The 25,409-nt window shown below is 40.8% G+C and overlaps 1 protein-coding gene across 2 annotated transcripts; it reads left to right on the top strand.

The window, feature by feature from the left end:
• Positions 1-341: 341 nt before the first annotated feature.
• Positions 342-12,037, top strand: nfil3 (nuclear factor, interleukin 3 regulated). Of its 2 annotated transcripts, none has more exons than XM_041185242.1 (2): positions 342-775; positions 9,951-12,037. In XM_041185242.1, exon 2 carries the CDS (start codon positions 10,224-10,226, stop codon positions 11,727-11,729), a length of 1,506 nt encoding a protein of 501 aa, XP_041041176.1. In that variant the 5' UTR covers positions 342-775; positions 9,951-10,223; the 3' UTR covers positions 11,730-12,037. The 2 variants fall into 2 exon arrangements, with proteins under 2 accessions (XP_041041176.1, XP_041041177.1); XM_041185243.1 differs by lacking the exon at positions 342-775 and adding an exon at positions 1,064-1,159.
• The last annotated feature ends 13,372 nt before the right edge of the window (positions 12,038-25,409 follow it).

Here is a 25,409-nt window from a genome sequence, read left to right as displayed (position 1 = left end):
AACAATGTCAAAGGCTTCAGAGAGGTCTAGAAGGACCAGGAGGGATAGTTTATCTTTGTTGCAACCACATCAGATGTCATTTGTTACATTGGTGAGAGCTGTTTTGGTGCTGCGGCAGGGGCCTCAGTTAAAAAAAGGTGATTTGACACATTTTTCACTGGCTGATTTTTGATTAATTTATATTTTACTTCTTAAAAATACAAGTTCGCACCGTAACGACAAAACTTGAATTCTCCCATTCGTGTCTTTTGTAACTTCCTTTCATTGTCTCGGACCACCTTAAGCGCGATCTGGCAGTGTCCCTGCTGGATGTTACCTAAATAGCAATTTAGTGAGATCAGCACCCCCTCCGTCTGCGTCCGTAACTCTTATTTCTCTCCAGTTATGCAACAGCGTGTTATACTGTGCCGCTTTTCAACCTAACCCAGTACAATCTCAGCACCCGCCCTCTTTCAGCCCTGGTTCCGGCCACATTGGCCGCTCCCCTGCTCCTCGCCCGCTGCTGCTCTTCGCTGTGCGGTCGAACGCGCTGCCAATCAGGCGGTTCCCTTTTTTTTTGCTCAGAGTAGGTTGTTCGGCGGCTGACCTACTAACACAGATCTCGGGCTCCATCAGCATCAGACAGACGGCTCTGTGAGGAGAGGCACGGCGAGGTTTCAATGGGAAGTGGGAAAGAAGAGAAAGAGGGCTAAAAAGTAAACACAGGTGGACTTTCACCGCCCACGACGAGCTCTGCTTCGGCACTTTGCGGCGGTAGTTGATGCTGCTTCGTGAGGTAAATGCTAGTTTGATGTATTGCTTTCTGGGGTAGTGCATTGTAATAAAATGGATTTAATCTCCGCCTAAAGGCGCAAAGCTCCAGAGCGGCAGCGTTGCGCGTCTTACTGTGACGAACAGCTTCTATATATAAATTCTATATTTATAATATCTATCCATAGAGGAGACACTGACCATACTATCCTATTATGTAACCAGAGGAGCGCTGCTAGCCCTTGTACCGACGATCTAGGTGTTCTGCGTCTTGGCACAAAACTAAAGAGAGGGGAGAAAAACCCCAAAACACACAAAAGAACGCGGTAGTCTTCATAATTTTATAACAAGGAGTTAGGATGTCTGTCTCACAGAATTCATGTACGTGTATGTAATCCTGAACAAACAGGTTGGTGCTGGGCAATGTGTGTAATGGGCTAACTATTTCTTTATGTGACGAATTCCCCATTCTTGTGTGTATTTTATGGTATTATTGCGTTATTATTAATAGGTTGTTCGCCTGCAGAGCACATCCTGTGCCTTGTACTGTAGGGCTTGTTCTTGTAAACATTGCATAATATAGCCATTATAAAACGCTGGCAGCATAAAGAGGCTGAATGGGCGCTTTTGTAATCCTGGTATTAGGAAATTAGGACACGGGGCAGTGCTGTCTTGTCCCGTTTTTAAAAAAAAAGTATTTTTAAATAGTTAAGTAAATGTATGCAACAATGTTTTGGAAACGGTCATTGCTGTAGTATGACCGAATCCTTTTTTTAAAAAAAGAGATTCGACTATTTCCAGGACCTTGTGTTACTCACATCGGTTAATTGATCAAATGTATCATTCATTGTGGCAACTGACTGTCCTATCCATTTGAAGCGAAGCACGCCTGTTTGAAAATGTTGCACCACGTAATCGGGAGGAGAAGGTGGAAATCGAAAGTCAGGATTTATAGAGATTGTGCAATCTTAACCATACAACTATTACAAAGTAGATATGTTTTAGGAAAGAAGTTTTTTTTGGTGTCGATGTCCAGGAATCCATGAAATAATGCTTCCATGGAGTAAGCATTTAAATTATAATTGTCCACTGGAATGTGAGCGGACCTACATGTCTCCTCTGGCTCAATCTTCAAAAAAAACTGCGAGAAAAGCTTTGTTTTTTTTAAAGTTTTTCTTAGGCAGATGGCGCGGCTTTTTTTCCTAGTACAAAGGAGTATGTTGTAGGCGTTGGTGTTGGGAACACGTGAAGGGCAGCGGTTGCATTCCTTTGTTCAGGGCGGATCGGAGTGAAGAGCAAGACGAAGAGCTGAATGAGGATGAATCAGCCGCAGGATGAGCATGGATGCTGCTTTAGTCACGTATCCTGACTCTAACTGTCGCAATCCAATGAGAGGGAGAGAAAACACAACACACATACACACACAGAGGTACATTATTATTGTGAAGCAATCGCGTCAGGATTGGCACATCTTTCCAGAACATTTCATCAGTGCAGCTATAAACACGCTTAGCGTTATCAACACACTCAACAACATTGGGGGTGGGGGGGTACTGGCTGCCACTCACCAGAAATCGGAGAAGGGCTTTCTCAAGACGTTCTTTAATGGGGGGACCCATTACTTCAGCTGAAGTTTCCTTTTCCCCCTCTCGTTGTGATAGTGGATCATTTAATGTAACCCAAATCATCAGTACAACTTGTTTTTTCCAGTGGTAAGAACGTGGATTGTGTTTTTTTAAAATAAATCTGATGATTTGATAACCAGTTGGTGACTAGAGAAAGCTCCGGACTTCAATGTGTTTTTTAAAAATCCAGTTAATTCCTATTAATGCACATTCATCCATGTTATCATTATTTAAAAGTAATTTCCTTGCCAAATTGGTTCTGGCTAATTCAGTCTCTTACTATCGATTTACGAAAGAAGCAGATATACCCCCACTGCTAGAGGAGTTTTTATGGGCAAGCTGCCTTGTTACTTGTTTAAAATTAAGCACATTATGGTGTTTAAAATGTGTGTCACAATTATTGTTGACCTGACAGCAGGTCTGAATTGTGTGTGGCTGGTTAAATAGGTCATTTGGTATAATAGCTTCATTTTCCCGGTGCTCAGTAATGTTGTCATCAACGGCGTTGGATTGGATCGCTGAGTTGCAATGCGGGGAAAGTTCTTCAGATGGCGCCACCGTCATCTTCCCTTATGCACAGTACTTGTTATTCAGGGTCAAAACAGAAACTTCTTGCTTTGCCCTGACACCCATCATTATGCATTTCACATTGTGACAAAATCAGGGGAAAAGCAAATTAGTCACTGTAAAGTATTGACACTGATGCTGCAGAAATTACTGCAGTGTTTTCTGGGACTAAATGAATTCAAATTTCATTTGAAACTCAAATTAGCTTTATCTAGCATTTTGGTCAGGGATAGTCACTCCAATCCACTGTGAAATTGCAATACTGTGTACATTTTTTTCCTTGTACCAATTGACTGATACTTCCTCGCTTTAGCCCCTCCTCTCCTGAATCATGCTGGCAAGGCTTGTATTTCTCCCTAGTACCTTGGCTAAGATTAGTTTACAGCACAGGCTTATGATATTTTGGCTTGGCATTGTGGCACCCTACCAAACTACACACATCATTGATCCAATGAGCTGTTAGAATCTTACAAGGTTCAATAAAATATACATCACATTAGATATGGTGAATGAATTTACAATACATTTATCTTTTTAGCAACAAGAAATTATTACTGAAAGTCATTATGTGCAAGTTTTAGATATTAAAGTCTTTATGAAAATTGACAACAATATTGTTTCCTGTATGCACATTAAACAAGGTCAAAATCTATTGTGTAACAGTAAATATTGTGACCTTAGCTATTATGATTTTTAAAAAGTCAACTGAAATGCAACATCTTGAACCCAATAATCAAGTTTGACCCATTTTAATAATAGAAAACAAAACAAAGTCATGGTTACAGTTGAGCATTACAACAAACTTAGAAGATTTTACTGTGGATAGATTTTTTTTCTGTTTATACAAATGGTTTTGAAGTATAAAGATAAACACAAGAATTATGTTGCTTACATTGGTTACAGTTTTTGAATAGACCTAAAAATGAAAAGGTTAACTGATTGTCCACCTCACTAGTGTAGTTTACTTTTGCTTTTGAGAGTGGTCATACTATTGTGCCACAACTAGTGAACTATGTACCCTTTACATGGCTAGGCAGTTGCCATGACTTAAAAAGCAGTATCAATTGAGTGATAGGTTGATAAATATAATTTATATGATCAAAGCTAAGAAATAAACAGTTTAATAAATAAGCAGTGACCAGTTTGGTAAATATCGTAATCTTTTAATGAAACAAATTAGGTGTTCAGTTTCTCTCCATGAATACAGAAATAAAATGATCAGATTTCAGCTGCATTCAAGACAACATTTTATAGCTAGGAAATGAGGCTCAACATAGTTTAGCACAAATAAATTTAATTTTCAATAGTGTATTATCCAGCACTTTACATATCAATCAACATTTAAAAACATTTCTGCAAAACCTAAGATTCATTATACCATTTATATTGATGTTAGAAAATGCAAGTATTAAAACATTTATTATGAAATTATTGTTAAACTAATTTCAGTTGTTTGTTCATTTGAACTGCAGCCCCCAGCTCAGTCACATTATCCACTATCCATTTATAAACATTCAATAATATAGTGAAATAAGGCTTAGAACCAGCTCTGCTAAATGTTGCACTTCCCCCTTATAACGGCTGCAGCAGTTTGTAAGTAAACAAGATTGTGAGGGATTTCAGCTAATAGTTAAATGTTTTAGCAACATGTTTTATGAATAACCAAATTGAAATTTTCATTGCAAGCCTTGATAGTTAAAACTTAGCAAATTTATTTGAGGAAATTAATTCACCTATGATGGTTTCAAATAATCAACACAGTTTCTGGATCTACCTTCTGTGGAAATGACTTAGAAAAGTAATGTATGAGGTAATGAAAATTTGCAATAAGAAAATTACACTTAAAAATTTTAAAAAAGGGTTATTTGGTGAACTATTCCTCTATGGTTCAAAGAGTTAAAGATAAATTATATGAGCTGCTGATAATATTACTGAATGTCATATTGTACAACCATTTCTAAAGCAGTGCAGGTATCCATGATTGTTCATTGAGCCGGTCAAGGCAGTTATTTTTATATAAATCTGCATAGCAGGAGTGCAGTTACATTGTTAGTAAAGTGAATTGAGGCTATTCAGTGACCAATTAACCATCACTTGGTAACCAATTAATCATCAGCAATTAATCATTGCTTTAAAATCCGTTTTTGAAAACTGAATAAAATCTGGTCATTTTGGGTCTTTGACTTCAGTGATATAATTTTTATTGGGTTTCTGAGTTGTATTTTGTGCAAGATAACAAAGCCGTTGGACTATTTGCCAGTTAATATTTTACAGTTGTCTGGAACCGGCCACCCCTCACGATGTTCTGCTAGAGGAAAAAGATTAATGACTAAGAATTTACAATTGTTTCATTCTACTTTAAATGCATTCAATTATTGAAATTGGAATTTGAAATTGGGATTTAATTATATCAGTCCCAGGACGTCACTAAGGCGTTCCTCAGGGTAGTACCCTAGGCCCAACCGTCTTCAGCTGCTTCATCAATGACCTTCCTTCCATCATAAGGTCAGAAGTGGGAATGTTTGCTGATGATTGCACAATTTTCCCCACCATTCAGAACTCCTCAGATACTGGAGCAGTCTGTGTCCATATGCGGCAAGACCTGGACAACATTCAGGCTTGAGCTGATATGTGGCAAGTAACATTCATGCACACAACTGCCAGGCAATGACCATCCCTAACAAGAGAGAACCTGACCATCGCTCCTTGACAATTAATGGCATTACCATTGCTGAATCTCCCACTATAAACATCCTAGGGATTACCATTGACCAGAAACTGAACTGGACTAGCCATATAAATACTGTGGCTACAAGAGCAGGTCCAGAGGCTGGGAATCCTGCAATGAGTAACTCACCTCCTGACTCCCCAAAGCCTGTCCACCATCTACAAAGCACAAGTCAGGAGTGTGATGGAATACTCTTCACTTGCTTGGATGAGTGCAGCTCCAACAACACTCAAGAAGCTCGACACCATCCAAGACAAAGCAGACTGCTTGATTGGCATCACATACACAAACATTCACTCCCTCCACCACCGATGTACAGTGGCAGCAGTGTGTATCATCTACAAGGTGCTTTGCAGTAACTCACCAAAGCTTCTTTGGCAGCACCTTCCAAACCTGTGAGCTCTACCACCTAGAAGGACAAGGGCAGCAGATGCATGGGAATGCCACCACATGCAAGTTCCTGTCCAAGCCACTCACCATCCTGACTTGGAACTATATTGCCGTTCCTTCACTGTTGCTGGGTCAAAATCCTGGAATTCCCCATCTAATAGCAATGTGTGTACCTACACCACACGGACTACAGCGGATCAAGATAGCAGCTCCCCACCACCTTCTGCGGGGCAACTAGAGATAGGCAATAAATGCTGGCCTAGCCAGCGATGCCCACTTCCCATGAACTAGTAAATAAAAAAAAGGTTACATAAATATTGTACCTCAATTCTTAAAATTGGTTATTGGAAAATTTATTTCAATTTCAAAAAGCAAACTGAAGATTAAAAGACGGTGAAATCTTTTTTAATTGATGACACAGCTATATTTTAATCTGTTGTTTGGTTGGGAACGGAGGGAGAAGATTTTCTGTTGCTTCAAGTCTTTTCTTGACCCAGTTTTATCAATATTGTTTTGTCAGCAGCAGTGGTAATAGCTCACTGCTGAGATGAATCCACCTGATTTAGGATAACAGCAAATCTTTTAATTACATTTTACTTAAATACTGTTTTTTTAAGTAAGCCTTCACCCAAGTAAATGCAGAGAGAGCAATTTTAGTAAAATTAATTAAGACTTTTTAAATACATTTGTATTTATGTATGTTTGGAGACTGCTTGGCATCATTCACATTGCTTTTTACTACACAGTGCTTCAGTAAAGGCAGGTACTTTGTGGCTTTTGTTTTGTCAGTGATATATATGCATTTTCCCAAGCACTAAAAAAGAATGACGAGTCAGAGGAACTAATTAATAAAAAGTGAAATGTAGCTTTCGTCAGTTATTTCTTTGGAAGAACTGATGAAGTTACCAGCCTTTGTACTTGGGCCAGTAAAGTTGTACAATTTTTTTTCTACTATAATGCTATAAGTTTTGTATTTACTGTGTTGATGAGTGAAAAGTTCAAACAAATTATGTTTGAAAATTCACCGTCAGATATTGTGCTTGGCTATTTATTCTATGTAAATGTTAGTCATTTTAAAACTTGCTGGTAATAATTTCCACTAGTAATCCCTCTTGGGAGTTAACTTGGTGGGTGGGATCCAGGTCCTGTGAATAATTTTCCAAGTTGTGACTAACAAAAATAATATTTTTGAGTATATGGTTATTTGCAGCATTTAGAGTTTTCAAGAAACAACACTTTATAAAATACAGAATTGTCCTTTAGATAAATTGGTTGGGATATATTACTTGATCTAATAGAGCAATCATTTTAGTCTGATTTCTAATCATCGGTCTTTTACTCATTTCCTTATTTTAATCTTTATTTTCTTAGCTATCAGTGTTCTGGCCCAAGACTTTGTTGATATGAACTCCAGACCACTATATATCCTGTATTGGAGAGATTGCAAAGGGAAAGGCTTCAATTGTAGGGTATCTATAGTTACACAATAGGGCTTCCCCAATTCCATGGTGTCTTTAGATTTCAAGGTTTTTCAGGGATAATTGCTCCAGAGAAGGAACAGTGTCTGTATTTAGTTGGGACAGACAAAAATGTCAGTTCTAACCAAACTTACATATAATGGGGGAGTACCTATATGAGTGCCAAGCTGGATTGTGCACTTAGTAAAAATGTATTTATTTTGAGACAATGGGGGAAATTTTAACCACCAACTGGTAGGTTGAGTGGGATGTTAAAACATTAAATACCTGAATCCTGACTTCAACCCACCCACTTCCAATTTTAAAAGAGCTGGGCAACCAATCTGCTTGCAGGAGATAGGTTAGTAACTTAAATATTAAAGTCTGAGTACCTCATATTTAGCCACCATTTTAAATTTAACCTTGGCTGGCCAAAATTTTTGGGTGTCAGGGAAACCTAGCAGCTTAAGGGAGGAGAAGACCCACTAGATCCGGGAGTTAAGTCCCTTTTCTGCAATCAGACACGCTCCAACCCTTTTGGTCTCCCTCATTAGACATCCAGTTGCCTCTGACCCCAGCCTCACCAATGTTTTCTGGCTCTGGATTCCAATCTTCATTGGCCGCAGTACTGAAGGCATAACTGCTCAATAACAAGCTAACTTTTCAATCTGGCTAGCTGTAGCCGTGAAACAGAGACAAAAAATGCTAATCAAGTCCTGCTATTTAAATTTGTCAGGATCTTTGGGCACATGTTCTCTCGGATTTTACAACTTCAAACCAGCATCCACAAAGTCCCTCCTGCCTCCAAGTTAATATCCAGCCTCATGTTTATGAAATTTGCATATATTGCAGCAATTTCTTGTTGATCTTTTAAAATAGCATGTTACCTGAATAAAACCTGGCTTATGATGAGTCTGCATTTCCCCTGAATATTCTTTTTCATTCAACCTGCTGCTTAGAGATCAGCAAAATATCACAGAATCAGAATCACAGAATGTTACAGCATAGAAGGAGACAATTCGGCCCATCATGTCTGCACCGGCTCTCTGAATGAGCATTATGACTGAGTGCTATTCTCTTGCCTTTTCCCCATACCCTTGCTCATTGTTTCTAATCGTCTAACACCCTCTTGAATGCCTCGATTGAACCTGCCTCCACCACATTTCCAGGCAGTGCATTCCAGACTCAAACCACTCGTTGTGTGAAAAAGTTTTTTTTCACATCATGTTTGCTTCTTTTGCAAATCACTTTAAATCCGTGCCCTCTCGTTCTTGATCCTTTTACAAGCAGGAACAGCTTCTCCCTATCTACTCTACCCAGCCCCCTCATGATTTTGAACACCTCCATCAAATCTCCTCTTAGCCTTCTCTCCAAGGAGGACAGTCCCAGCCTCTCCAATCTAGCTTCTTAGCTAAAATTTCTCATCCCTGGAACCATTCTTGTAAACCTTTTTTGCACTCGTTTGTTGCGTTCACATTTTTCCAATAGTGTTGTGCCCAGAACTGTACACAGTACTGCAGCTGAGATCTAACTAGTATCTTATATAAGCTCAGCATAATCTCCCTGCTCTTGTACTCTATGTCCCTATTAATAAAGCCCAGGATACTATATGCTTTATTAACTGCTCTCTCCACCTGTCCTGCTACCTTCAATGATCTATGCACATATATACCCAAGTCCCTACGCTCCTGCACCCCCTTAATAATTGAACCCTTTTGTTTTATATTGTCTCTCCATGTTCTTCCTACCAAAATGCATTGCCTCACACCTCTCCACATTGAACTTCATCTGCCACCTCTCTGCCCACTCCACCAACTTGTCTATGTCCGTTTGAAGTTCTTTACTGTCCTCACAGTTAACAAAGCTTCCAAGTTTCGTATCATCCACAAACTTTGAAATTGTCCCCTGCACGCCAAAATCTAGATCATTAATATATATCTGCAAATGCAAGGGTCCCAATACCAATCCCTGGGGAACTCCACTACAAATCTTCATTCAGCCCAAAAAATATCCATTGATCATTACTCCCTGTTTCCTATTACTCAGCAAATTTTGTACTCACTTTGCTACTGTCCCTTTAATTCCATGAGCTATAACTTTTCTCACAAGTCTGTTGTGTGGCATTGTATTAAATACTTTTTGAAAGCCCATGTACACCACATCAACAGCATTACCCACATCAACCCTCTCTGTTACCTCTTCAAAAAACTCCAAGCTAGTTAAACCCACATTTTTCCATGCGACTATTAGTTCTATGAAGTAAATAAATTAGCTTAGAAGATATTACCTGTAAACCTCTGTGTGACCATGGTAAAACTAGCTTTAAATAAGCATTTTCTTGAGTAAACATGAGCATCAAGATAGATAGCCCAGGAAAAACTTTAATATTGTTTTTATTTCAGAATGATTAATATCTGCTTAATTTTTTTTCAGGTTATCAAGGAGATTACAGTCTGATTGACGGAAATGCTCATCATTTCAATCGCCCAAGTGAAAAAGTAATTTTTGCAGTTTTTTGAAAACAAGTTTGAAACTGAAGATCTGTGTAAGATTAGGGTCTCCAATTTCATTGTTTCACAAGCAGTGCAAGTGTATAAATAGAAACCTGCTAATGGAAACAAAACTTTCACCGAGACACATAATAATAGAAGATAGTTAAAAATCTTTCCAAGCAGTCACAAACACACAAAGAACAAAGCAGACATAATGGAAGCCCAAAGGCCAGCACTTCAGAATGAAGCAGCATTGGTTGGATCTTGCATTTCTGGGGAACAAATGGTAGTGTTAGCTCCTGCTTTAGAAAATGTGGCAGAATCATTTTCTGCAGATGACAGTTTGCTGAGTGACGACCTGAGCAATGGCTCTCTCAAACAGAAATCTTCAAACTGCCGCAGAAAACGGGAATTCATACCTGATGAGAAAAAAGATGCATTATACTGGGAAAAGAGAAGAAAAAATAACGAAGCAGCCAAAAGGTCTCGTGAGAAACGACGTTTGAATGATATGGTTTTAGAGAACAAACTGATGGCATTAGGTGAAGAGAATGCACGACTGAAATCTGAACTTCTTGCCTTGAAACTAAAGTTTGGATTAATCACTGCAGCATTTTATGCCCAGGAGATACAGAATCTTGGAAATGCTTCTGGGCCATGCTTTCAAGACTATAAACCCTCTAATATAAATTTGCCTTCTTTTGCTCCCGATCATGAGCGTAGTTTTCTTGGAAATGGATGTATTTCAGTCATTAAACACTCACCACCAAGTTCATTGTCGGATGTTTCAGAAATATCGTCAAATGCCCGGGAAAGTCCTCTTCTCCAAGTTGCATGTAAAAGCCCCAATGGTACCTTCAAGGTTATAAAACAAGAACCTTTAGAGTTCAAAGTAGATTCTGAGACTTGTTTGAGAGAGCCCAGAGAGGATAGTGGTTCATATGTTGCAGCTGTGTATAGAAACTGTATTGGGAGTTCTTTCAACAGGAATTATTCACCACCTTCTATACAGATTGCCAGGTCATCAAGTAACTCACCAAGAACATCAGAAGCTGATGAAGGCACATTAGGCAAACATACATCTGAAGAGGATGGAGAAGATGAACAGCAAGTGCCTAAAGGCCCAATCTCTTCTCCTGTAGAACCCAAAATTGTGAACAATATCACAGTTAAGGTTCCTGAATCAAACTCTTCTGCATTGCCTCACAAGCTTCGTATTAAGGCTAGAGCAATCCAGATTAAAGTAGAGAATGTGGAGGCATATTATGAAACGCCAGAGAAACAGTCATCATCAGCCAGTAATATTTCTACTAAAATATCTTATCCATTGAACAGTGCAGCAATGTTTAAATGCAATGCTTCAAATCCAGTACATCCCTCCTTAGCTCCTTTGTCCATTCAGGTCGCAAGCATCAATGATTGGTCTCACAAACCAGAACTTTGGCGTCAAAAAGAAAGTGAAGAGAAATTGGACGGGGCTTATAAAAATGTTCGCCGGTCGTGTTCCCCTGTTGTACTAACAAACCAATCGCTTGCTGTTGGGAAAGACTCTGCCTACATTCATCAAGGAGTACACTTGGAATCAGAAAACTTGTACTTAAAACAAGGCATTGCAAATTTAAGTGCAGAAGTTGCTTCACTGAAAAAACTCATAGAAAAGCAGCAGGCTGCTGCTTCAGACTCTGGTAAAAGCACTACTGAAAAAAGATTTGCCAACTGAGATTGCAAACTGAAGTAAAGTAGTAAATTTTATATTCTGCTAAATTTTCACTGGAACTGTTTTGTCATTTCACTGTAGTTAAATTGTTATTTCTTGCAAATGCTCATGTATTGTCTAAATTGTACATTATGAACATTGTCTTTTGTGGACCTTGTGATACACATAGGTTGTACTGTATGATGAAAACATTCATTTCTGTACATTCAAACACCTGATAGAAAGCTATGGATGAATCTTTCATCCTTTTGTTTTATTGGACATCAAAAAATGAAATATCAGGTACACCAAATTAAACAGTTAATGAATAATAAGTCTTGCCTGATTTTTGTTTAACATTTCAGGGATTATCAAGAAACTGTGTTATGCCTGGTATTTTAGTTATTTTGGTTTAAAATGTATAACTTCACTTATAACCAATGACTTAAATAACAATACAGTACCTGTGCTTGGCTGGAAGCACCCTAAATTTAAAAAAAAATCTTTGTATAAATTATATTTTAGTCAGCATACTTGTGAAGTTAAAATTGAAGACGGGCGAATTCAACTCTTAATACAAAATGTTTTTATAAATGCACAGAATTTTTAAAAAACTTGGCTGTTTTTATTACAACTCTAATTGAATGTGCAAAGACAACATTTTTCTATTTGTCTTATAATTTTACATTTTGTACTGGGTTTCTTCTTACTCCTGTGTTTAGGAATAGAAGACTTACCATCTAGTGACAGCATCAAACACTCTTGGTTATATATATGGTGCAGGTTGGTCGCAGAGTAAAGCTTCCTTGATGCTGTCTCTAAGAATGTGCCTTAGCACCAACCAGTGAAGAACAGCCTGTATTGCACCCAAAATGAAACTTCCTATTTTTTACAGCAGAAACGTAGTATATTTTCTTTATAAGTAACAGAGAGAGAGGCATTTGACCCATCCCATCAGTTTGGTCTATATTCAAACTCAGATTCCAGGTTGATGAGATGATAGTGGAATAAAGCATATTTTATATTTAGCACATTCTGATTTATGAGTAATCATAAAAATAAAGTGGGGATCTGATTTATAAACATTGTGCCATTTAACCAGTTAAAAATAATAGGGGTGGGGCATAAATGTGAAAATATTTCATTGTATTAGATGAAAACTGGCTTCCTTATCAATATCTAATCAGTATATTTTGGCAAAGAAAATCTGGATAGAAAAGTTACTTCCAGGAAACCAGTTCCATGTACAACAAGGGCTTGGTAAAATTCCTTTCTTTGCTAATTTTAACAAAAATTTGTTGACCAAAACACCAAAGATGACAAAATATCCTTTTTAGCTTTTAAGAAGTATTTAGATATCATTTGATAAGCTTTAAGTGTTAGTATGATTAGTTCAAAGTATTTGAATTTCAACCATGTAACATTTGTAGGCTCACAAGGTTGTTAATCAGATGAGTTAGATAGACTAGGTCCAATAGGCTGATTTTAGGTTTTGGATCAGGACTCAAAAAGCTCCTGACATCGGAGCCTGGCCCTGCACTGCTTTGGTGTCTGATACAATTTTCAAGAACATGCCCAATTAATGACCAGATGGCATGTTTGACATCCAATGAAGGACAAAATGTGACCCTCCAACATTGATAGATTGGCAGCCTCACTGTCAAAAGTGCACACTGCCTATGTAGGTAGGAGAAAAAGGGAGTGCCCCAAGATGGAGAAACCCTCCACAGGCCGACCTGTGGCTGTAGCCCTATGGTTATTGCAACTGCAGGGGCGTGGGGGCTTATCGTTAATGACAAAGTCCCAGTCTACCACCGGAAGGCCACCTCCATTCATCTGCCATGTTTTGGTCTCAGTGGGAGAGGGGTCTGCATGCCAACTGGAAACTTCCAATTGGCATCGGGAGAGTGGCCTTAGTAGACCATTTAATTAGCTTGAATAGCTATCTGCTACTTGTGAGGGGAACAGGGGAGGTAGCCGTCAACTCCACCCCACCCCAACCCTTTTCCAAAGTAACCTCTTGCACCATGGCTCAGAGGCTGTAAAATAGTGGCAAACTGGTACACCAGCTAGGGATGGAAAATTTCTGGCCCACCCTCCTCCACAGCTGAATGAAAATTCAGCCCAATGTCATCATATCCATGCTAGATTAAAAGCTTACACATGCCTGCACTTTTGTCTGCAAAACTTTACTTCCTGTTCTCAAACTTTATTGCCCATTTTTATTTCTGACTTCTTGTCCATGTTAATAATGGAAACTTCTTATATAAACTTGTCAGGCTGCAATTGTATCATTATCACATGCCATCAGTGGTAGCATTGTAATACTCCAGTGTTGCACTTCCAAATTCCTCAACCTATATTAAAGAGAAATCCCTACACTCCAACCAAATCTGTTTCTATATTTTCCAAATTACTGAAAGTCTCAATATTAACTATAAATAACAACATATAATAAAAAATTGGAATATAAAAAAGGGATAATGTGACTTTAAAATGGAGACTTAATTGGTCTAGGGCATACCTACATTATTATCTCCATATTTTAACCTGTTTCTCCTCAAGATCATATGGTTTCAACTCTGAAAACATAATTTCATGGGTGACTGATTAGTATAATGTAAATATATTGCCTTGGGTATTGAATTTTATCGTATCTTTTTTCTCCTAGTGATCTTACAATTTAATCACAACAATCAAATGTTAATAATGCAAGCTGATTGTACAAGCGTAACACAGGCTACATAAGTATGAAATTAATTAATATACAAGAACATCGGAAATCGGAGTAGGCCGTTCGGCACATCAAGCCTGCTTCGCCATTCAATTAGGTCTATGTTCCAATAAATGGAGATGGGCCTTCCAACCCATCAGCCTCGCCTTCTGTCCACCTCTGCTGGCGCCTTAGGCCTGCCTCCAGATGCAGCGGGCTCAAATCCATCCCATCTCTGCAATCCCAGAACGAAAATATGGCAGGTGGGGACCTCCTTAATGAAGACAGGTCTGTGGAGTCAGAACCTTTGCTGATTCATGCTTCCTGTGTACTTCATGAAAACCCAGCCCTTTGTGTCCTCCTCACAACTTGCATTCCTACCTAGCATTGTATCATCAGCAAATTTGTCTACAATACATCTCTTCTACAATCTTTTCATCCAAGTCGTTAACGTAGATTGTAAATAGTTGAGGCCCCAGCAGATCCCTGTGACACTCTACTAGTTCACTAGAGCTAGGGGACAAATTATGGATCTCCCATTTAAGTGAGAGATGAGAAGAGTTTTTCTCTCAGAGGGTTATAAATCTTTGGAACTCTCTTCCCCAGAGAGTGGTGGAGACATGGTCAATGAGTATTTTTAAGGCAGATATAGATAGATTCTTGACAAAAAGGGAGTCAAAGGTTATCGGGAGTAGGCGTATTGTGAAGTTGTGGCCACAATCAGATCAGCCAAGATTTTATTGAATGGCAGTGCAGGCTTGAGGGGCCAAATGGCTTATTCCTGTTCTTAATTCATAACTTCATATGTAGTTACCAACCTGAAATGACACATTTATCCTGGAATTTTCCATAAATGAGACAAAGTGCAGTGGTGGGCGGTCTCAGTGGCGCCCATTCCACCAACTGGAATGGCAGGAACTTGCGCCCAATTCTGTTCCTGGAGCCTAATTAATTATGTAAAGGTGCTTATTGGCCCAAATCACCTGGCGGGTCGGGAGTTGATTTGTGTGGCCGCCATCAACTGGCAGGTTTGCAGGTCCAGGCGACATTTTTAAAGGCCAATCCAACACACAATCTCACTCTCACCAGCCCGCCAGAGATGCCTGACAGCCAGAAGAGGAAGGCCCAGAGCCTGAAGAACAGGTCAGCACCCCATTTCACACACCAGGCCCTGATCAGAGATGTGCAGGTGCACAGACGCGCGCTCTATCCCAAGGATGGCTGCAGGAAGCACAGCTGCCTCACCCCTCTGACCTGGGGGGCCATCACAGAGCAGATCAATGCAACTGACAACTGTGCCTGAAATGCCACCCAGGACAGGAAACGGTTGAATGATCTTATCCGCTCCGCCAGGTTAAGTCATCCTTTAACACTCTCCAATGTCAGCCTCTCATCATGGCACCATGCACTCAAAGGGCTACTCCCTTCAGGGATCTCAAGCAACAATCAGTGGGGGACATATATGAACACTTGCTCTCTCACCGAAACTTTCACAACACCACCACCCCATCTATCAAGTTTCTCACGCTCCATTCTCTGGCCCTTCTGGGGAGGGCTTGCCACACACAGGAGACAGGCATCTCACCCAACCTCTGCTCCATCCCTTCTCATCACATGCCTTTCTCTCTTCTTCATACAGGCCAAGTTGACACAACAGGCGTGAAAGAGCACAGACTTGGGGATGGATGGCCATCATCATTGCCCTCACTGAGTTTGAGGAGGCTGCAGCTGAGCTGGCCGGGGAGGACAGGGGTCGCTCCTGTGGAGAAGGGGAGATCGGCCTCTCCCACCAGTTCAATACAGATCACAGCTCCATCACTTCATCAAATCCTGACATTCCCAGTGAGTCACATGCAGCCTTACCTAGCTCATGCTCATTAACTGAAATTCTATTTTCTAGGTACCAGCAGATTGAGGTCCCCAAGCTAGTACGATCCCTCAGACTTCACCTGAAAAAGAAGCTATGGAAGAACCGTCACGACGCTCACATGCACCCTCCACCAGCTCAGAGACACACACGTCAGTGTAGCTCAGCTATAGATTAGGCTCAGCCTCACTTTCTGGGGAACACCTCACTGACATGTCCAAGCAGCATGGGAGACCATGGCAGGTTTGCAGGTCCAGATGCCATTTTTAAAGGCCAATCTAACACACAATCTCACTCTCACCAGCCCGCCAGAGATGCCTGGCAGCCAGAAGAGGAAGGCCCAGAGCCTGAAGAACAGGGCAGCACTCTGGATCACGCACCAGGCCCTGATCAGAAGTGTGCAGGTACACAGACGCGCGCACCAGCCAGCTGCTCAGTCCAAGTCAGATGATGAGCCTCTGGAAGCAGGCACCAAATCAATGCTGGAAATGCAACAACAAGCGGCGGAAAATCAGGCAGAGATTCGGCAGTCACTCAGCAAACTAGAGTGAGCGATGGAGGAGCCCATCCGCGTCCTGTCCGATGTTGTGGCTCCACATGCAAGTGCCTTGAGATCATCATGGGAAGTCTGGGGACCATCATTTCTTAAAAATTTATTTAGGGGATGTGGGCTTCACTGGCTGGGCCAGCATTTATTGCCCATCCCTAGATGTCCTTGAGAAAGTGGTGGTGAGCTGCCTTCTTGAACTACTGCAGTCCTCGTGGTGTATGTAGGGACACCCACAGTGCTGTTAGGAAGGGAGTTGCAGAATTTTGTTCTGGCGACAGTGAAGGGACAGTGAAAAATTTCCAAGTAATGATGGTGAGTGATTTGGAGGGGAACTTCCAGGTCATGGTGTTCCCATCTATTAGCTGCCTTTGTCCTTCTAGATGGTAGTGCACATGGGTTGGGAAGGTGCTGTCTAAGGAGCCTTGGTAAATCCCTGCAGTGCATCTTGTAGACAGTTCCCACTTTTGTGACTGTGCGTTGGTGGTGGAGGGAATGAATGTTTGTGGATGTGGTACCATTCAAGTGAGTTGTTTTGTCCTGGACGGTGTCAAGCATCTTGAGTGTTGTGGGAGCTGCACTCTTCCAGGCAAGTGAGGAGTATTCCATCATACTTCTGACTTGTGCCTTGTAGATGGTGGACAGGCTTTGGGGAGTCAGGAGGTGAGTTACTCATTGCAGGATTCCTAGCCTCTGATCTCTTCTTGTAGACTCAGTATTTATATGGCTAGTCTGGTTCAGTTTCTGGTCAATGGAAACACCAGGATTTTGATAGTGGGGGGGAATTCAGTGATGGTAATGCCATTGAATGTCAAGGGGCAATGGTTAGATTCTTTTGTTGATGATGGCCATTGCATGGCACCTATGTGGCATGAATGTTACTTGCCATTTGTCCAGGTCTTGCCGCATTTGGACATGGACTGCTTCTGTACCTGCGGAGTCATGAATGGTGCTGAACATTGTGCAATCAACAGCAAACATCCCCACCTCTGACCTTATGATGGAAGAAAGGTCATCGATGAAGCAGCTGAAGATGGCTGGGCCGAGGACACTACCTTGAGGACACCCTGCAGTGATGTCCTGGAGCCGAGATGACTGACCTCCAACACCACAATCATCTTCTGTTGTGCTAGGCATGGCTCCAACTGTGGAGAGTTTGCCCCTGACTCCCATTGACTCCAGTTTTACTAGGACTCCTTGATGCCACACTCGGTCAAATGCAGCCTTGATGTCAAGGGCAGTCACTCTCACCTCACCTCAGGAGTTTAGCTCTTTTGTCCATGTTTGAACCAAGGCTGAAATGAGGTCAGGAGCTGAGTGGCCCTGGCGGAACCCAACCTGGGTGTCAGTGAGCAGGTTATTGCTGAGCAAGTGCCGCTTGATAGCACTATTGATGATCCCTTCCATTACTTTACTGATGATCGAGAGCAAATTGATGGGGCGGTAATTGGCTGGGTTGGATTTGTCCTGCTTTTTGTGTACAGGACATACATGAGCAATTTTCCACATAGTCAGTGTTATAGCTGTACTGGAACAGCTTGGCTGGGGAGCAGCAAGTTCTGGAGCACAAGTCTTCAGTACTATTGCCAGAATATTGTCAGGGCCCATAGCTTTTGCAGTATCCAGTGCCTTCAGTCATTTCTTGATATCATGTGGAGCAAGTTGAATTGGCTGAAGACTGGCATCTTTGATGCTGTGTACCTCCGGAGGAGGCCGAGATGGATCATCCACTCGGAACTTCTGGCTGAAGATTGTAGCAAATGCTTCAGCTTTATCATTTGCACTGATGTGCTTGGCTCCCCCAACATTGAGGATGAGGATATTTGTGGAGCCTCTTCCTTCTCCATTGAGTTGTTTAATTGTCCACTACTATTCACAACTAGATGTAGCAGGGCTGCAGAGCTTAGATCTGATCCGTTGACTGTGGGATATCTTAGCTTTGTCTATCACTTGTGCTTATGCTGTTTTGTATGCATGGAGACCTTGGTCCAGCAGGTCTTGCTGGTTTTGTGCTCAGCCCTGCACTCCATGACTACAAACCCTGTTGGGCACCATCTGGAAAATGGACCTTGACCCCCCCCCCCTACCAGGTGCACCATATCCTGCAGGAGTCAGGGCAGGGTAGGGCCCTTGGATACCCACAGGGAAGATGAGTGTCAGCCAGACACCCCGGGGGCCTCCTCTCTGGATGCTGTAAGGGCGTGCATCCACTGACAGCCCCCTCTGCCTGTGACCCCATCCACTCTAGCTTCTCAGGCCGCCGAGGCACTTCTGCCACTAAGCAGGTGACTCTTATCAGGCTAAGGCCCTCCAGGCCACAGGCCACCAGAAGACATCCACCAAGGTCATCACAGACATCAAAATGTAGCAGTCAGCAGGCTGCCTCCACCTCTGCTGCGGATGTCAGGGCTGTATCTAGGTATAGCGCTAGAATTAAGAAAGTTAAAAAATTTAAATAACTTTTGGTTCACAAGTGCGTTACTCACAATAAGAGGTAGTGGTAGAATAATTAACCTGGGCTGATCTTTTAGTTCAAGTTGGTTTATTTTCAAGACAACTCCTCAATGCTACTGACTTCCAAATAGCTTCCACACAAAGTATTCCAGCTGTATCTTTTTATTCTATTTAGATGGGATAATCAATGCCCACCACCTGTTTAACTAGCAATTGTTTTTAACAAGGCGATTGCCATATTAACAGGGTGTGCTGGAGAGAATGTTAATACATTTGATGGTTATGTGACTGTTCCTGTCAACTGAAGGCATTGTGATTTTGTACTTTGGAATCCTCTTATTTTTAGGTTTAGCCTTCCTCCCACTCAGTGCGTTGTGGACAGGCTTTGGGGAGTGTATTCCACTGTGAGATTCATTTTCCTGTGATGTCAACCTCAGTTGAATTAGTCTCCACACTCCTTGTGTGATGTCAGGGAGATGTATTTAAATTTTTATTTGAAGTGTGTGATGTAAATGTTTCTAACCCTCTCTCCTCAAGGAACACCATTTTGTGAGGGCAGCTCACCAGCATTGATATTCTAGTGGTACTTGCATCTCCTCAGTGGTAGTAGCAAGAAAAATGACATGCATGGGAGGAGGAGATCCCTGGGCATGTCCACATCTCAGTCACAGCAGTGTTTGCATCATTAGATGGCAGTGAGGGCTTCAAGTCTTCTCTCGCATCGCTCTTGTTTCTAAGTGGATTCTCAGTTCCCAGAGTGAGCTCACTCACAGGGCCCCATGGTCCAAAGCAAAGGTCAAGACCTGGCAATTCATGAGGCAAGTGTGAATGCGGCTCTAGTTTCTCGCCGCAAGTGGGTGGATATCCTTGAGTTGAAAGAAAATGACATTGAGGGCTATGAGAGATGTGGCCATATTCCCTCGTTAGACTTTATTCTTCCTGGAACCTGTCAGTGATTAATGTGTCATGGGCACGTCTCCTAAGTCTTCCTTAATCCATGGCGTGATTACACTCATACTGACTCTTTGCAGCCTCCTAAGGTTCTTGGGCCTCTGGGTCTTCAGCCTCCATTGTGCTCTCATTCTCCTCCAGTTCATCCTCTGGCAGGGGGTCACATCTTTGCATAGCCAGACTGTGAAGGGTGCAGAACTCTGTGATGATGCGGGAAACCCTGTCGGGAGTGTATTGGAGTGAGCCACCTGAGTGATCCAAGCATCTGAAATGCATCTTCAGAAGCCCTATGGTCTTCTCTATTAGGGAGTGTGTGGAGCTTTGAGAAGCGTTGTACCTCTCCTCAGAACGACTCTGAGGGCGATGCACTGGTGTCATCAGCCAGCGTTTCAGTGAGTACCCCTTATCCCCAAGCAGCCATCCCTGCAGACATAATGGCCCCATGAAAATCTCAGGAACCTGGGAGTGACTCAGGATGTAGGAGTCAGGGCAACTCCCAGGGTACCATGCACAAACATGCAGTATGTGCTTCCGGTGATCACACACCAGTTGCACATTGATGGAATGATAGCCCTTATGGTTTATAAACATTAGGGCCTGCTGCCTTGGAGCCTGTATATCCACATGGGTGCAGTCTATTGCAGTCTGCACTCCTGGGAAGCCTGAGACAGCAGTGAAGCCAGTGAATCTCGCAGTTTGGCTATCTTCATCCAGAACAAACCTGACGTAATGATGGGCCTTCCTATAAAGGGCATCTGTGACCTCCTTTATGATTCGATGTGCTGCAGACTGAGAGATGCCACACAGGTCACCTGTTGATCCTTTGAAAGAACCAGCAGCCAAGAAATTGAGTGCAGCAGTCACCTTCAAAGCCACTGGCAGGGGATACCCTCTAACTCCACATGGCACCAGGTCTTTATAAAGTGTGCAGCATATGTGATGTACCAGAACTTGGGACAAGGGCAGACGTGCATGGCATTGTCTCTCATTCATTTGTAAATAGGAGACTTTTGGACAATAAACCCTAGGTCTGATAAGCTTCCCCCACCGCCCCCACCCCCCTCCCCCAGTTGTCTGGGTGTCTCCTCCTGACCCTCCTGTTCTTGCTGTAGCTTCGCTTGACCATGTCCCTCCTGCTGGAGCAGCACGTGAAGTTGCCTCTCCCTCCTTCACCTCCTCCATTGCATTAAGACCCTGACAAAAGCAGCATTGAGCCCCTGGATCCATATCTGCTTTTGCCTTCTTTCTAAAAGGAAATATTAAAGACATTCAATATTCAATGGGCAAGAAAGTGAAGCTCAGAAGATGACACGTTTGGAGACTGTAAGGGTCCATAGCTTTTCCTGCCCTACTTGCCTGGTGGCTGATGCTGCCTTGTCCCTGAGACACTAGCACACACATCTATGTGACCAAGATGGTATTGCAGATATATAACATCTTGAGCCCTGCGTGAGATGCTAAAGTTTCAGTGAGATGAGTGACCCAACCTAGCTCTGTGCTCCAATCTCTGATGTGGCATATTAATGACCAGTCAGTTGCTCATGGTCAATGAATAGATGCCCTTTGGTCTATTAGGAGTGTCACATCTGGTGAACACATGACAGGCCTTCATTGATGGAATGTCATAGCTGTGCCTCCTTCACTATTGCCTGCATTCCCAAATTCTACATTCCTATGTGTTACCCTTGAGATGAAGTGACTGTGATGCGAAGCCACTGAGTTCTGAATAGCCCTTTAACAGCGCTAATGAAGCCATTGGCTTTAAGTGGCTTTCATCGCAAGGAGCTCTTCTTCCTTTCTTTCTAAGCAGACTTCTGCTCACTCCTGAAACATAAGAGGTTAGAGAGCAACCCCAGAAAGGCCCCCATAGTGTTCCCTCTCACTGCCATTCCACTGCCTTCCTTCCCTGTTGCCCCCATAGTGTTCGCCCTTCCCTCTCATTGGTGTTTGTTATTATAATCCTAAAATTAGAACATAAACATGTGGAATTCTGGTTAAAAACATTTCTATAAATATAAGCTTTAAATAAACACTGAAGCATTTCTGCCACAAAAATGGAATTGCTCAGAATGCTCCAGTACTGACTCTACAAAGTACCATGATTCCAAGGAATAATTTGAAAGCAAAACGCTTTAGTGACTTGTGGTGAATTTGCATTACTATATTTTGATGGCTGAATTTGTCATTCTTGAATATTATAATGTTCACATGTATTTGTATATCACTTGTTTAAAAAGAATCTAAATGTAATTAGTACGTACTTTGAAAATAAGTAACTTATTTTTAATATACATTTAGATCATTCAAATGCTTTGTTGGAATTAAGATATGTTTAATAGCAGAAATAGTGATTAATTATCTGAAGAATATAGTTTGATAAAATTAGAAGTCACATAGCATTGAAAGAAACCATTTGATCACAAGTAGACCACTCAAGAAGTTATTTGTAAACAGGTTAGAACAATATGCATGAACACCTTGAAGTGTTTTATTTTGTAGTTTTGGTTAGGATTATTTCATATCTTGTGCTGCATTAGCCAGCATTTTACTCACAGAAATGTAATTTGAAATATCAATGAAAAGTTCCATTATGTTTGATTAAAAAAAACTTTTTTACTACTGGTACAGTAGATTGATTTAGATAATAACTGCTGTGTATTAGACCAGCAGACAAAACAAGCTACAACACAAAATAAAATTTGGAATTTCTCTGTAATCAACTGCAGGAATTACAAATACTTTGTAATTGTTAATTCTTTTGTGATCAAGACTGTTATTGTGGGTAAAGGAAATGGAGGACACCTGCAGTTGACCAAACTGAATGGGTAATCTCCCTGTAGCCAAATTCCTCTTTCATGATATAACTTGAACAAAGCTTAATGACATATTAACAGAGTGGTTATGCAACATAATCGGCTATCATCCAACAGGGTACTTACTCTATAATATGGGCTCTCCTCCAAAGAAAAATACTACTTTGTAAAAATAAATTCTATATTGTGTCCCATGTTAAGCAGTAGAGGTCTGTTTTTAATAATAAACACAAATACAATTGGCTTCCTTCAATTTTTGACAGATTCAATCCAACTAACAAAAGACCTGCTGAACATTAATTGCGCAATGTCTATTCCATGCTGCACTTACTAAGCAGAATAAAACAAGTGCCAAGGACCAAGTATGACTGGTAGACACCAGTAGGTGCTCCAATCAATCTATTTATCACTTTGTAATCACATGTAAGTACTGTGGAGTAATTCCCTGGTGAAACACTTTTAAAATTAATTTAATTCATAATTCATTTTAATGAGGTGCAGTACTTTGAAAGATACTCATACTCCCCATGAGTGTGTATCAACTTGTACAGCTCTCCAGAGGTTATTGGCAGCCTTCTTGAAACTTCACTAAATAGGGATACAACAAATATTATGTATGTGAGAATCTCAGCCCAAATATACTGCAGAAGTAGGCTAGTGATGGTGTTAATAGTTATAGAATTCATTTCATTGTTTTATGTTTAGGTTGTAATATAAATTAACCTCAAAGAGGGTAACTTAAAACGTCAAATTTGATCATTCTGCATGTTGACTATGATTATTGATTCCTGATTTTCATGGCTAATAGGCACTTAAATCTGCAATTGTGAAAAAGGCATCTTTCCTGACTCTGCTAAAAAAAACCCAACATTCCACGCTTATCTATATCAAAGAGAGTTTGTTAAAATGGAGGATAAAAATGTTAACCTTAAATTAGAGGCTGCTTTGTACACCATTGTCTAGGCTGTGATATCACATAGCTGTTTTTCTTTGCTGTACTTGAGGTAGATATGTAAGATCAGCAACTCTGATTTAAAAATCAAAACTAGCTCCAAGTGCTGCATTTGCTATTGTTCAAGTGACACCTCTGAATTATGTTAAAGAATTTCTATGTTTAGTTTAAAATGGCTGTACACCAATTCAACTAAAACAACTTGCATTGATTTGAATTTCCAGTATGGATAAGTTCCCTCTAAGGAAATTAATATACTCAACATAAACATTTCAGATAATTTCACAGTATTTTTCTGAATGGCTGCTCTTGTTGAGGCTCCCAGCCATGTTTCCCCATTTGTCTCAGTTAGACAATTGTTTGATTTTTATGATAATGATTTTTTTTACAATTATTAGGCAAGATTGTACTCTGGCCCTTTGTTTTTGACTGTTATCTGTGCATCAGTTTATTATGAAAAAAATTCATTGGCTGAAAACTATAAAATAGCCACATATTAAGACTGTTGCTGTTGCTAATACAGTACTATCTATGTGATTGCACACAAAACACGATTGATAATGAATGGGACCTCTATAGATTTATAAAGTTAGAAATGCAGATTGTTAGGCCTTTTTGTTTGTGAGTATAAGTTTGCCAAAAATGCATGCTGTTAACTGAATTATTTTTTATTATTAATAAGACCTCCACTTGACATGGAATTCAGAGTTGAATGCTATTTACCAAATAAAGCTCTTAGTCATTTGATAGTACAGAATTTCAATATTGCTGAAAAATGAGACATGTCAAAGGTTTTCATCTTGCACTAATCAGGACACTTCACAAGAAAACCAATATAATTTTTACTTTATAGGAAGAGAGTGCTGATTGGTTGGCAAGTGGCATTGCCATGGAGAATGCACCACTACTTGTGACTGACAGTTAACTGCCAAGCATTATTTGAAATTTAAACCAGACAGCTTGACCCTGATTGGTCAAGGCATTGCCCCGAGGAATGAGTCAGTGAATGGTTGTCACTTGTTTTGTTTAGCTGAAACAGGCACAATGTGTGTACGTGTTCTTTCTGTCTGCAAAGAATAGGGCCCTGTGTATTAATATATGTAGCTTCCAGAACACGCAAATGTGCCACACTGCGAGGCTGACTGACTGGGTGTCAGAGTAATTCGTAGCACACTGAGGATTATTTAGCAAATGTTATCTGATCACGGAATCACACCTAATGTTGGACACTGTTCTAGGCCAATCAGCATTCTCTTTACAAACAGTATAAATGGTGGTTTTCCCCTTATATTGGTATTCTTACAAGTGTGCTGATGAGTGCAAGACAAAAAGCTTAGACATGTCTGTTTTTTCAGCAATAAATACATTTTTTTATTTGAAGATGACACATTATTTAATGAGGAGGAG

The sequence above is a fragment of the Carcharodon carcharias genome, chromosome 4 (genome assembly GCF_017639515.1).
Source record: "Carcharodon carcharias isolate sCarCar2 chromosome 4, sCarCar2.pri, whole genome shotgun sequence".
NCBI lineage: Eukaryota > Metazoa > Chordata > Chondrichthyes > Lamniformes > Lamnidae > Carcharodon > Carcharodon carcharias.
This window is presented reverse-complemented; position numbering and strand designations above follow the sequence as displayed.